Source organism: Arachis duranensis, chromosome 2 (genome assembly GCF_000817695.3).
Source record: "Arachis duranensis cultivar V14167 chromosome 2, aradu.V14167.gnm2.J7QH, whole genome shotgun sequence".
Lineage (NCBI taxonomy): Eukaryota > Viridiplantae > Streptophyta > Magnoliopsida > Fabales > Fabaceae > Arachis > Arachis duranensis.
Genome location: NC_029773.3, coordinates 83,262,103 through 83,276,100, shown reverse-complemented (window position 1 = coordinate 83,276,100; position 13,998 = coordinate 83,262,103). Strand labels below are relative to the sequence as shown.

Genomic DNA, 13,998 nt, shown 5'->3' with positions numbered 1-13,998 from the left:
TTTTTTAAAAATTAATATAGTTAATTTGTAATTATTTTTTATAAAAGTCTGAATTTTTATTTAATTTTTGTTAGAAATAAGAGATTTTGTGTAAAAATAAAAGAGTAATATATAATATTATTTTTTAAATATTTTGTTAAATTTTTAACAAATTTTAATAATCCGAAATCAATTTCTGATGTTTTATTTTATTAGATAAATTAGTCATCTAATAAATTCTACTAAAAATTTAAAATAAATAAATATCCATAATTAAATATAACACATTAAAGAGAATAACTTACATATTATTTTAAAGTGAGGTATGATCATTTACATGTTATTTAGGTAATGTAAAATTTACACATGAATCAAACGAGTGTGCTTTTCCAATAAGCAAACAAAGAAAATATAACATCAATCTCCCACAAAACACATCGAATTAAATAAAGCACAATTCAATAATGAATGACATAAACATTGTACTCAACAATAGCATCATTAGTCTTGAGATTCACCGAATAAGTGTTCAGCTGAACATAACCCCTAGCAAACCTAAAGAATCCACTTCCACCAATCACAGGCATCTCTCTTACCTTGTTGAAAATAGGGTTTCTCCCCAAGACGGTAATGGAGCTCCCATTATACTTTCCATCAACAAAAGCAAAGTTCATGGCCATAAGAAGGTCAGCTTCGGTTTGACTCGTCGAGGAATAAAACCCTTGAGCCCTCCCAACAAGCTTGGAGCTCAAGTTAGGCCCCAAGGTCAAAGGGTTGTCCAGCATACGAGTCAAACCGAAAAAAGTGGTAGTGTTAATCTTATTTGTGGCTGCAATAACTTCAATTGAAGTAGGGTTTTTGCCACTTACAATGTCATGCCAATAGAATTTGAGGTGTGAAACCTTCTCTTCTTTGTTGAGGCCGAGGAGGCTCCGGTCGATGGAGCGAACGAAATCATCGGCTCCGGTGAGAGAGTGGCATGAGTGGAGGAGAATGGTGATTAACAAGAAGAAATGTGTGGTGGTCATGGTTTTGGTTTTGGTGGTGGTTGGGAATAATGAGAAGAAAGATGCAAACTAAACTACTAATTAAGTGTTAGTGGCTTCAACAACAATGTATGAGTTGAATGGAGTGGAAAGAGAGGGTGTATGTCAGGGATTTATAAGGGAAAATAATTGTGGTCTAAACATAAATTATTGTCTTAACAAAGATGCTTTCACCTACCAAAAGGGGAAAAAAAAATTAAAATGAAAAGCTTATATATATGGTTAACCATTTTTCATGTATGTTTTTGGATTTAATATTGGGTACAATTTTAAGTCAATGGTTTAGTTAGATAATATTCATTCTTTTATAAAATAATGATTTTAAAACAAATTATTAATATCTTGAACAACGTAACTATTTCTTATAAAATGTTAATTAAATGAAGCATAGCTAGACATTAAAATAAAATATTATCTAAAATTCATGGACTGCATCTTGTTTGGAATCTCGAGGAAAAAATTATATCTTTACTCAACTCACTATAGTTCAAGAATTAAAATAAACTAACCAAACACATTATATTGCATATTCTACTAGGTGTGCATCATCCGGTCCGATCCAAAGATTCGGCTCGGTTCCGAGCATTTTAGGGGCTAATTTGGTGTGATTTTATCGGGTCTAGAGTCGGGTAAGGGTCTTAAAAATAGACCTGGTCATTATTTTGGGTCGAGTTCGGACCATGGCTCGAGTCACCCGAAGTCAACCCGGTGACCCGGTCATCATACACAATTAATATTTTGTGTTATTAGTGATGGATGATGGCTATTCTTATGTGGAATTTAAGTATTGTAAACTTTAATATTTTGTATTATTAGTTATTATAAGACTATAAGTTAATGTTTTATGTTTAAAATGCATAAGATTTTAGACTAATACATAATATTGTGGTATTTGTATTGATTTAAATATTTGGTGTTATTGTACAATATTAGTATTGATTATGGTTATACTTTAATTTTAGAGAAGAGTTTGTTCTTGTTATATTTTTCTAAGTGAATTTTATTATGTCAAATAATAGTTGGAGCCTTGAAAATTTGGATATTTTCACATGCTAGCTTATAAGAAGGTATCAAGGTAATGTAATGTTAACGGCCCGATTTTTATCCGTTATAATCGTGGCCCGAAAGTGTATAGGTTTCATCGGGTTTAGGGTCGGGTTCGGATCTAATAAATAGACCCGATATATATTTCGAGTCAAATCTAAATCGCATCAAACACAGTTTCTCCCGACCCATACACACCCCTATATTTTACAACTTCAGTTCGAAAAATCTAAAGTTATCATCACAGCCATACAAGCCAAGATATTTATGGCAAGAATAGATGGCTAGAATTTCCTCTGCCACAAGCTTAAGTTATAACATGCATTGGATGGAGTAACATAGAGCTCTATGTCTTAGAGAGAAATTAATTAAGACGACATTGTAACAAACTCAAAGTTCATATGTTGAGAAAACGAGGAGTGGCGGCTAATCCTTCACGTTTTCTAGGTCCATTATTTAAGGGGGCAAATACTCCTATTAAGAATGTTAAAGCTATATATGTCTGCAACGAGAATGTTTAGTTTCATTTCTCTGTTTCCTTATGCTCCTGGTATTACGAAGTTTAATTTAACATGGTATTAGAGTCTTTTATCTTTTATAGTAATAATAAATTTTTATTATTTTCTGTAAACTTTTTTATTTTCGATTCTTTTAAACTATTTTTATTCCGATCTCACTAAAAAGTAGTCAAAGATGTGGCACCATACCGCCATCTCATCAAACATGATTTTGTGCAATAATACTAATAAGCGACTTGTAATGCTAAAAACTTTGACATAAAGTGAGAATAACAAAAAATATGGTAAACATAAATTGATGATTCGTCCACTTGGTCTTCCTAATTTTAATTGGAAAAGTCTTTAGTACTGTAATATTTTTTAGCATAGTTATCTACACGTCTGCTATCCTTCTTGATAATTCGTTGTATGACTCCTCACTATCTCCAGAAATATGTGCTACTAACTTTTATTTTGTTAACTAAATCTTTCTATAATTTGATCTAAATCCATAATTTGACACTGTTTCATATTTTGCAGCACCGTTATTGACATAACTGCATGAGCATTGACCATTAGAATAATGAATGCACACATAACATGATAATCAAACTGCCTGCGATCACTTAACACTTTAGTTTGCCAAGCATGTGTATGATCCATTATATCTTCTAACCTCTCAATTACTTTTTTTTTTTGTCGATGGGTGATCTAAATCAACCAATTGCAACCATTTCTAAATTCTACCTACTTTTCATGGTATTTAATGTGATGTAACTCCAAAACACGGTACTCAACCCTGGGATGAATGTTATAACTCTTAAAACTAAGCACATATTCTTCTTTACTTTGGAAAGATTGTCCAATTTGAAACCGACTTGGACTTGAAAATCCTTGTTGTGCATGACCTCTAGATTCAAAGTCAAAAAATGCAATGGATATTGCTGGATTTTGAAACTTGAGGGACTCTCTTGTCTAACTAGAACGCTCGTTAAATTCTTTTTGCTATCACAAACCTATCATGGTAGGCTCCTCGTCATCCTCCCGTAATGAATCTTCTATCGGATCTGGTTCTCTGGCCTCTACAGATGTTGTGATCATATGAAGATAAGCTACCATTGCAATCGCAAGCCCACCAAACATGCAATTATCTCCCATATCATAAGCACCATGGTTATGTGATTTATATCAGCTACAAAAGAGGGAGATGCATGCCATCAATGCTGCATCCGGTGCAACCACAGGCCTAAAATTAGAAGCTCTTCCCATAACAGATTGAGGATTTAGAGTTGATCTTCTAGAGCTTGCTACCATAACCTCAAACTTGGCATACAATTAGTCACTCTCATCTCAGAAAATTTTTATGACAATGAAACAAAATTTGTAAATCTTTATTATTTCCCGTCACAAAAGAATCTTACTTCATAAAATTTGTCTCGAGAACAGCAGGGATTGTAAAATAATTTTTTCACACGTTTGATTCCATATACTCCAAATTTTTGTAGTATGCTATTTTGCAATTTCGCAAAATTAGTTGATGAACAAATGAAGACATTAATGTGATCTTTACAGATTTTTTTTTAATTTCTTCTTGTAATATGCTATATTTATAGGCCCATATTCTCTAAAAAAATCTATGCAATTTATGGGGTTTTATGATGAGTGGCTATGGTCCTTATTGAAAGCTATCAGATTGCACACTAGAGAGCTTGAGATTAGATATAAAATCAAAGAGTTGAGTTCAAAATCAATGCGAGAGTGAAAGAGATGATTGTATTAGTTAGTTCAATCAATTACATGAGTGTGCACTACACGAGAAGCGGATACTAGGGACTTTTTTTTGCATTTAGTGGCGGTTTTAAACAACCGCTGCTAAACAGAATATCAGCGTTTTAAAAACTACTGTGTCCTTTAGAGCGCGGGAATTGGTTTTTGCAGCAGTTTCTAACAACCGTTGGTATAACTACCGCTATTCAGATATTTTGTGTCGAATTGATTTACGTCGGTTATGAACTGCTGCTTTATGCCCAAACACAATTTCCTTTTTTTTTGCGATGGTCACTAATCAGTGCTATTTGGTGCTGCAAATTTTTGTAGAATTTTATTTTTGGCGGTTACTAACTACCGCGATATTAAAACCCGCACAATTTTTTAAATTTATTTTTGTCAGTTATAAACTGCCACTAATTGTTACTGCTATTTTTTTAAATTGAATATATTAATTTGTTTTTCTTTAAATATTCTGGGAATATTTTTTTGGGGTTATTTTTTAATTTTAAAATCTTATCAATTTTCTCTATAAATCTAAATTGAGGGTGAGAACTCATGAAAATTTAACTGCGAAATAAACTAATATATTTATATTACTATCAATAAAGTATTTATCTTATCAATAAAGTTGTATAGTCAACTTAAAAAATATATATATATACTTCAAATAAAATAACATCAAATCCTAATTTCTATTTTTCCTATGTCCATCTGTAATAGCTCATACCACCCGCTAGCACGATATTGTCCGCTTTGGCACACAAGGCCTCACGGTTTTGCCTTTGACGATAGAAATGATAGCCGAAGCCCCCCACATTCACTCGTCAAAATGCGTCATGCTAGGGAGAGGTATCCACACCCTTATAAGGCATGCTTCGTTCCCCTCCCCAACCGATGTGGGACCTTACAATCCACCCCCCTAGAGGAGCCCAGCGCCCTCGCTGGCACATCGATCCGGGTTCCGGCTCTGATACCATCTGTAACAGTCCAGACCACCCGCTAGCACGATATTGTCCGCTTTGGCACACAAGGCCTCACGGTTTTGCTTTTGACAATAAGGATGATAGCCGAAATCCCCCACACTCACTCGTCAAAACGCGTTATGCTAGGGAGATGTATCCACACCCTTATAAGGCATGCTTCGTTGACCTTACAATAAGGGTGTGAATACCTCTCAAAAAAAGTATGGAGGGTATTTGAGCAAGCAAACTTCTAACTAACTATCATTGAAAATTTCACATACAGCGGCACAGGCCCAACAAAATATCCTGCCAACAATATTATTGTTGAGTACATAAAAGGACACACAAGTCTCATGTATAAAAAACCCAAATGAAGAAGTTATATCACTTTAATCAAACATTTTCAAAAAACCACCTGATGGAAACCTATTTAACAATTTCTAATAAACATAAGTAATCATAGACTAACAATAACTCTTTCCTATTCACAATGAAAAATTGGGTGGAAAGAAGGAAAAGAGATTGAAGAACAACTTGAATTCTAAGTCATATTTTTATTCTTGAAGTCTACAAACAGGCTACAATCTTAAACATGCTATAAGTCCATTACAATCTATATGAAGGAGAGAAAGTGCAGAAAAAGAAAAGAAGAGTACTGAAGCTAAATTAATAGTCTTGCTGAGTTTAACTTTCTCACTAATCAAGTAATAAACAACCATATTCATCACATCAGCTACAAAATTTTAGGATAAGAAAATTTTTTCAATAATTTCTATTAATCAAATAATCAACAACAAAACCTACTTCAAAATACAAAATTAATGCACTTAATTTATAAAGTATCTAAATTCTATGCGTGTCTTTTAGTTAATCCATGTTATCTGAAAAATATTGAAGTAATGATAAAAGACAACATTTCTTTAAACAGTTTCACTAAATGGGGTATATATATTTATATCTTTATACCATAATTACATAAGGAAAAATTAAAACTAGAAAAATCTTGGCTGCAAGAGAATCTTGCTTGGCAAACGATACATGTAAGAAATGTCTCTGGAAAAACCTATGTAATGAGCAAAAATAACTAAGAAGAAAATAAAGTGTTTAGTCCCTTAGATCTTGTCTCCCAACTGTTTCAAGTTACAAAATACTAATTAGTCCAAAATATAACTCTAGTATAGTTTGACTGTATAAATTTCCAGGTTCCAAATCCTAGAAATCAAATTCAGCAACCCAAGCCTATACCATCGTTAACCAAAAAAACAAATTTTAGCATTCAAGTATACTCAACTTCTTATCCTCGTTTATTATTCTAAAACTCAGATTTACATAATCAAAATTCAATCATTAATAATAAAGTGAGAGCAATGTGAAAAAACGAACTAATGACAAGGGCGAGGCCGCGAAAGATCAGAGTATCTTTTTTAGATCTCTAACATGGAAAGAATTGATGCTTGGTGATTAAACGTTTCTGCCCTTAGATTCTTATTTTGGAAGAGCATGAAAAAATTCAGTGGTGCTAGTAACTTCAGTCATTGTACTATGCTTATAAGTGATTTATTAGCAAAATTCTTTTTTCATTAGAACGAATATCTAATTGGAAGTCACTCAAACAAAGACGCTTAAAATGTCTTTTTTTAAAGATGTTTTTCAGTAATTAAAATTCAATACATATAATTGATTAAATCATGCTATTTTTGTCAAATTTAGATCAGACAAATTAATTTTGGCCAAAAAATCGGTGAACTATACCTTGAACTAGTCTAAATTAATATTTTTTTTTTATAAAAAATGACTACAATATCTATTCTATTATAAAAAATGACTAAAATACTCATTATTATTATTATTATTATTATTATTTTGAGAACCGAAAATCCTAATTCTTCTCTTATCTCTGTACTATCATAAAATTAGAATTTAGGACATAATAAGTGGAGCACAAGACAACAACAGACCAAGTAAGGTCAACAAACTAAAGTAAACTCATGTAACACTAATAGATACCTCCTGTCACATTCGGCAGTGCCATCAACAACAGAAGGGATCCACACCTATCCATTCCTTATAGTTCATGAAAGTCTGTTGTATAACCTCTTCAACCCCTCGCTCTACCTCTATTCTAAAAGATCCTTATATTCCTTTCTAGCCAAATATTCCATATAATCGCACAGAAATATACCATCCACCTCTTGCACTCATGTTTACTAGTTGGGAGCTCAGTCCAACTTAGAAAATGTTTCTTTAGCGTCTCTGAGTACGACCATTGTCTTCTAACAAAGGACAGCCAAGCACACCAAACCTGTTAAGAAAAAACACAACCAAGAAATAGGTAGTGACTATATTCAACACCTTGATTACATAACACACATGTCACATCTTCCTGAGTAACCACTCCCAAACGACTCAGCCTCTCCTTTGTATTGACCCTTTCAATCAAAACAAACCAAACAAACAATTCAACTATTGGCGGGACTAGACCTTTCCAAACTGTCTTAATAAAGTTGTAACTTGCTATATCTTCTGGAAGCATTTTCACCTGTAGTTCCTGCACAAAGGAGTTAGTAGAAAATAGACCTTGTTTCTCAAATTTCCACACAACTCTATCCTCTCTGCTATATGCAAGTCTAACCAATCTTAAAGTTTCATGCAACTGGTTCACTAGTACCAATTCCCATTGGAAAAGCTTTCGCCTCCAATAATAGAGAATATTAATTTAGTCAATTTAAAATTTGGTTTACCGATTTTTCGGTTAAATCAATTTGTCTGATCTAATTTTGACAAAAATAACACAATTTAATCGATTAATTATATGTATTAAATTTTAATTACTAAAAATCATCTTTAAAAAAAGACATTTTAACCGTCTTTATTTGAGTGACTCCCTATCTAATTTCATTATTTTATTCTAGCAATAATAATAATATTCTATCAAGATAAACAAAACACAAAAGAGATCGAGAATTTGATGCAGCATATTAAAAATAAGATCATGATAATAAGATTATTTGATGGTGCGTGTATGTTAATCAATAGGAACTACATTTGGTATAAACGAATTTTTCCCTTTTAATTTGTCATTCATTATTATGTAATATAAGTCTAATTATAAAGCAATCTTTGGGTCTCAGGATACAAATTAACTTTCCTTATAACACCTTTAACCGCTAACCACCTATTACTCTTTTATATTCTTCTCATTCTCAAAGAAATCCTCCCTCCACACAAAAAGTCTCCAGAGTTGCCAACAGACTCCACACCACCCCAAGAAAAATTATTTCCTCCCCAAACACTCCCAGCCAACCTTCTTGACAGACACTCCTTTTTTGTTTTCACCAAACTAACAAAATCTTATATACTTTTGCATCTCAATCTCTTCACAATCTCAACCTTTCCTTTATGAGTAATATTCTGAATACAATGACATCCAACAATGGCTTTGTATACCAACATAAAACTCAAGAATGGTTCTTGAACCCATCTAATTCATAAACTAACTTCTTTTAGCTTAACTTCCTTAACATGTTTCATCCATTTTTTTAGTTCTATTTTTTTGGCTCTGTTTTGTTTTCTTTTACGTATTTTTTTTCTTTTTCTTCCCTTAATCATGTACATGAATTCAAAGAATGTTAAAATAATAAAATCCATAAATACCCAAAACAAGGAATTGATAATATGGAATCCATGATGTTATTTCCAACAATGCATAACACTTCAGAATGAATCCAAATTGAAAAAAGCTTATTCTGCCCTAAATTGAGAAAGTAAAGGCAAAAGCAACGAAGAAAACATGTACTAGATAAGAAAGATCCAGAATGGAAGTGCAGCGCATTGCAGCTGTAGGTCTTCACAGCGGTACCAGTGCATTTTGCTGGACTGGATTTTGCTTCTTCCCCTTTTGCCCTATGTTCTTGGCAAGAACAAAAACAAAACAAAAGAATAAATTGAACCCAAATCAAGAAGAAAAAGATTAATCTGAACCATATTGAAAAGTGAAACCAAAAAGAAAACTGAACCAAATTGAAAGAGGGCTTAGCGAACCTAAGAAAGGGACCAATCACGACAAGAAAAATGCTGAATACCATCGGATTTACCATCGGATTTAGCGTCGAATGTTAGCGATGGATTTACCAGCGGATTCGGCAATGAATTCGTGGGGTAAAAAGTTACCGTTGGATTATATTTTTCGATGGTAAATTTGCTGGTAATATTTGGAAGAAAAACAAGAAAAATTGGCGTCAAGATGACCGTCGGATTTATCTACCGATAAAACTTAATTGATGGAACACTGCATTTTGGTCATATACAATGCATTAAATCGACGGTAAACCTGATCTAAATTCAAAATGTACGGCCCTCTCCCCTCACTTTTGAGAACACTCTTATATCTCCCCCATTCTCCTCTCTCTACTCTCTCCCCTACAACTACCTCTGTTAGCCCCTCTGGCCACCCTCCGCCAGCGCTACCCACCTCCATTCTCCTCCAAAGTCTGCATCAAGTCACCTATATCGTGTTTCGTTGCCTCAAACGGGGTTGCTCCCTCTGTCTGCACCACCGTTGGAAGATCTACTGCTGCCACTCTCTTTGTCGCCGGGGTTGGGTCTTTCTTCCATCGTCCAGATAGGTTGCCCTCATTCCTCTCCCTATTTCATCTTGTTTTTATTTTTTTTAATAAAAATTCTACCCCCTTTTTGCCCTCTCCGACGGTGCGTACCCTTGCTCTCTTAGAGCTTGAAGCTGTGAGTTCCTTTGTTTGTCACTCTGCGAGCTCTGACGTCGCCTTGTCATCGTCTTCTGCCTCTCGTCGGCCATCACTTTCAGCCTCTGTTAGTTGTTTTTCTTGTTGCTAATTCTTCTTGTTAGTTGTTATGTTGTTGTTGCATAGATGTTCAGTACTTGTAGTTATTGAATTTATTTGCTGTTATTGTTCTTGATTACTTTAATTTTTTGCTAATAATTGTTCAGTTCTCATGGTTATTGCTGTTATGGTTCTTGTTGATTTGTTAGTGATTATTGCTGTTGCTGTCATTGTTCTTGTTAATTTGTTAAATTTTTTTGCTAATAATTATTTAGTTCTTGCTAATAATACTTTTGCTAATTTTTTGTTAGATGTTATTAAATTTTTTGCTATGTAGTTGCTAAATTTATTTGCCTAGCTGTTATTGTTCTTGCTGCCTACTTATTGTTCTAGCTATTATTTATTTGCATACTAATTGCTGCCTACTTATTAATCTTGTTTGGATATTTTTTTTTGTTATTTGACTTGTGGGGACTTGGATGAGATTATATAAAACTTTGATTGATGTAGAATTTTTAATTTGGATGAGATTTTAAGGTTTATATTAGAATATAATTATGTTTTGTGTATTTATTTATATTTTATTATAATTCTGTTATTCCGATTAAACTACGGTTGAACCTTTGATCCAGTAAATTAGTAGCTAGGTTGAATAATCATTCATTCTTTTAATATGATGCTAATAAATTATGTCAGCTAAAGTAATAAGATGTTACTGCGACATTTCTTTGGATTTTCCAATGGCGAGTTGACGAGATCTGATGCAAAACCTTGCTAAAGTAATTGCTGTTTTAGCATTCAAATGAGTAATGCTTGTTTATTATGAAATGTGAAGATATCTCTTGTGTAAGTCACTAATTTAAGTCATATGCACTTATAATTACAATTTTAATTTTTCTAAGGTAGAATGAAAATGAATTAGCAAAAATTTGCACACTCTATTATGAAGTATAATAGTCATGTATGAAACAATTTTGAATGTTTAGTGCAATAAATATTGAACATGTTCTTGTGTATCATTAGATTGTATAATGTAATGTTTTGCTGATGTTTTTAACAACTTGCTGAAAATATTTCAAGTTTCATTTTGGTGTATAATCTTGGATTGCTAGTTATGATAATTTTTCTAATAGAATGCTTAGTGATAAAAACATAACATGACCTGAAAGTTGATGTAATATAATTGTTTTTGATATATACGAGTTAATATAATTGATTTTGACAACATGTTCTTCGATTGGATGCTTAAATTTATGTTTTTAAATGTGAAGTAAATCATTTATCCTTGGTTCATTGTAAACGTTAAGTAAACAATTGCTCTTTTGATTTCTAATTTAATTTTGTACAATTTTTATAATTGAACTTGTTTGTGAACTTTTAACTAAAAATTATAGAAAAATTATTATAAGAAATTATAAAACTTTAAATCTTGTTAATTTAGAAATTATTAAATTTAAATATTTAAAATTATATATTAAATTTTTAAATAAATTTTTGAAAAAAATTAAAATTTAAGTTTACCGTCGGATTTACCATCGGTTAAATCCGTCGATAACTATTAATTTAATTATTAATAATAAATAATATATTACCGTCAGATTTATCGGAAAAAATATGACGGTAACAAGCTCCAGAATTTTGCAATTAAAATTTCATGTCTCTCGGTAATTATCGACAGAAGAAAAAATCTGTCGGTAAATAATTACTGGTGAGATTTTTACTGTCGGATTTTTTTAGTAAATTCACCGCTAAATCCGACAGTATCCGACGATTTTCTTCTTGTAGTGAGTGTTAGAGGAAGGAGAAGCGGCTCAGCGATGGACACAGCAAGGGGAAGGACGAGACAATTCAAATTGATGGAGGGGAATACCACGGCGGCAAAGATTCACAGAGATGTGGTTCGCGCCCTTGCACAATTGAGTTCGTGCGAAAAAAGAGAAGAGAATGCACTATGTTAATGAAGCATTCATTAAATTGCTTTGCAGTGATTGGACCGTAAAACTGCCGCTATATTATTCAGTTTTGTTGCAGTCACCAAACTGCTACCACAACTACTGTTATCCCACCAATTTGCAGTGTTTTTGTAAACGGCTGCCAATTTCCTGCCGCCATTCTCCGCATCTGTTGTAATGGTGTGTGTATATATATATATATGAACAAATTACTTGTAAAAGTGACAACTCTAACTAACTCTTAGTTATGCTATCGATTGTCCTTACTAGCTCAACTAATTTAACTTTTAACTGTCACTTGAACTCTAACTAACTCCCTATATTATATTGCCTTGTCATTTTCACTTACTAAATCATCACCAAAAAAAAAAAAAAATGATTCAACGTAAGCTTTCTTTTTCATAAATTGTAGGTGGCCCAAATGATTTAGACTCACCACACAACTTTATTAATGAATGCGTGGGAGTGGGAGGCTCTCACAATTTATATAGTCCAAATATAGATTTTACTAAATAGTGACAGAGTGTGTAACGATTTATGCATAAATTGTGAAATGTATTATACTTTATAACAATTTATATAAAATGATAATATAACCAAATTAAGATAAGAATATTCATGTAATATGTTTTTACTATTTTTTTATTTATGTGGATTATCCTTAAAAAAGTAATAATAAATTTTGGTAATGAAAAAATAAAGAATAATACAACATATTGACCATCTAAAGATCAAAAAAATTTTTTATTGTCCATAGTATTTTTTAGTCTATTAAGTTAAGAATTAATTCATTATAGATCTAAACTCCATTTAAGAGTTTATCGCTAATCAATGAGTTATACAAGACGAAATTTGAATCTAGGATATTTATTTAAGTGGACGAGTAGACTAGAGTAGACCAAATTATTTTTAGAATTTAATTTTTACTCTAGTGCCTCTAATTACAAATTTTTGCTAATAGTTCGAGGTAGTTTCATTTTCACCTGAAAAGAAAAATCCTAGTAGCTACTTAGCAGGGTATTTATTAGCTTTTAAATTATCATTTAATTGTAGGCCAATTTATGTAGAATGTAACGTATAAGTGATAAGTAGGCAAAATTTTATTTTTGGTCCTTGATTTGTCATCCAAATCTGAATTCACCTCATTATCACACATACAAAATACAAATAAAGCAATAACATGATGTATTATTGTTCTTTTTGATGAACAAAGCCGCATGGTAGCTACGATTCTTATAGAAGAGAATTTTTCTAGTAGAGTATATATTTAAATAGGTTTTTGAAAAGTTTTGTATTGAACATTTTTATTGCTAAAAATTTTATTACGTAAAAGTTCTTAAACTTTATAAAAATAAGACATATAATTTTTTTCGTTATATTTTTAAAGATCTATTTGTCCAAATAAAAACAACAGGTGATTAAGATAAAGACTTATATATCTTATTTTTATGAAGTTAAAAAATTTAATATAATAAATTTTTTTGAGACAAAAATGTCCAACATAAAAATTTTCAGGAACCTATTTGAGTATATACTCATCTTTCTATTATCTACATGAAAATGTAGGGAGATGTTTTTAAATAAATATCCAATTATTATTATTATTATTATTATTATTGTCACTTTTGTAGAAAGGTGCTAGTAAATTATTCCGTCGAACAACATAAACCAGTTTTTAATTTATTTAAAATTAAATTTTTCTTTTAAACACATATCTAGAAATGAATTATATTATCCGATTAACAATTATTTACATTCTTACATTAGCAACAGCAACAATAATAATAATGAATTTTTCTTATATATTCACTATCTATCTACTCTGGTCTATATATAAAGCTAAACAATACGATTATACATACATTATACAGTTAATGTATAATAAGATTAAATTAAACAATGCAAGAATAGTGACTATCTTTCTTAACACCATCACTACATATATTGTT

General features: G+C 31.7%; 1 protein-coding gene across 1 annotated transcript; it reads right to left on the bottom strand.

Moving 5' to 3' along the window:
- Positions 1–266: 266 nt before the first annotated feature.
- Positions 267–1,125, bottom strand: LOC107475414 (dirigent protein 19). The gene has a single exon (XM_016095041.3). It carries the CDS (start codon positions 1,005–1,007, stop codon positions 438–440), a length of 570 nt encoding a protein of 189 aa, XP_015950527.1. The 5' UTR covers positions 1,008–1,125; the 3' UTR covers positions 267–437.
- Positions 1,126–13,998: the final 12,873 nt, after the last annotated feature.

Excerpts from the sequence above, each read along its gene's own strand:
- LOC107475414 (XM_016095041.3), bottom strand. The coding sequence starts at position 1,007 with ATGACCACCACACATTTCTTCTTGTTAATCACCATTCTCCTCCACTCA.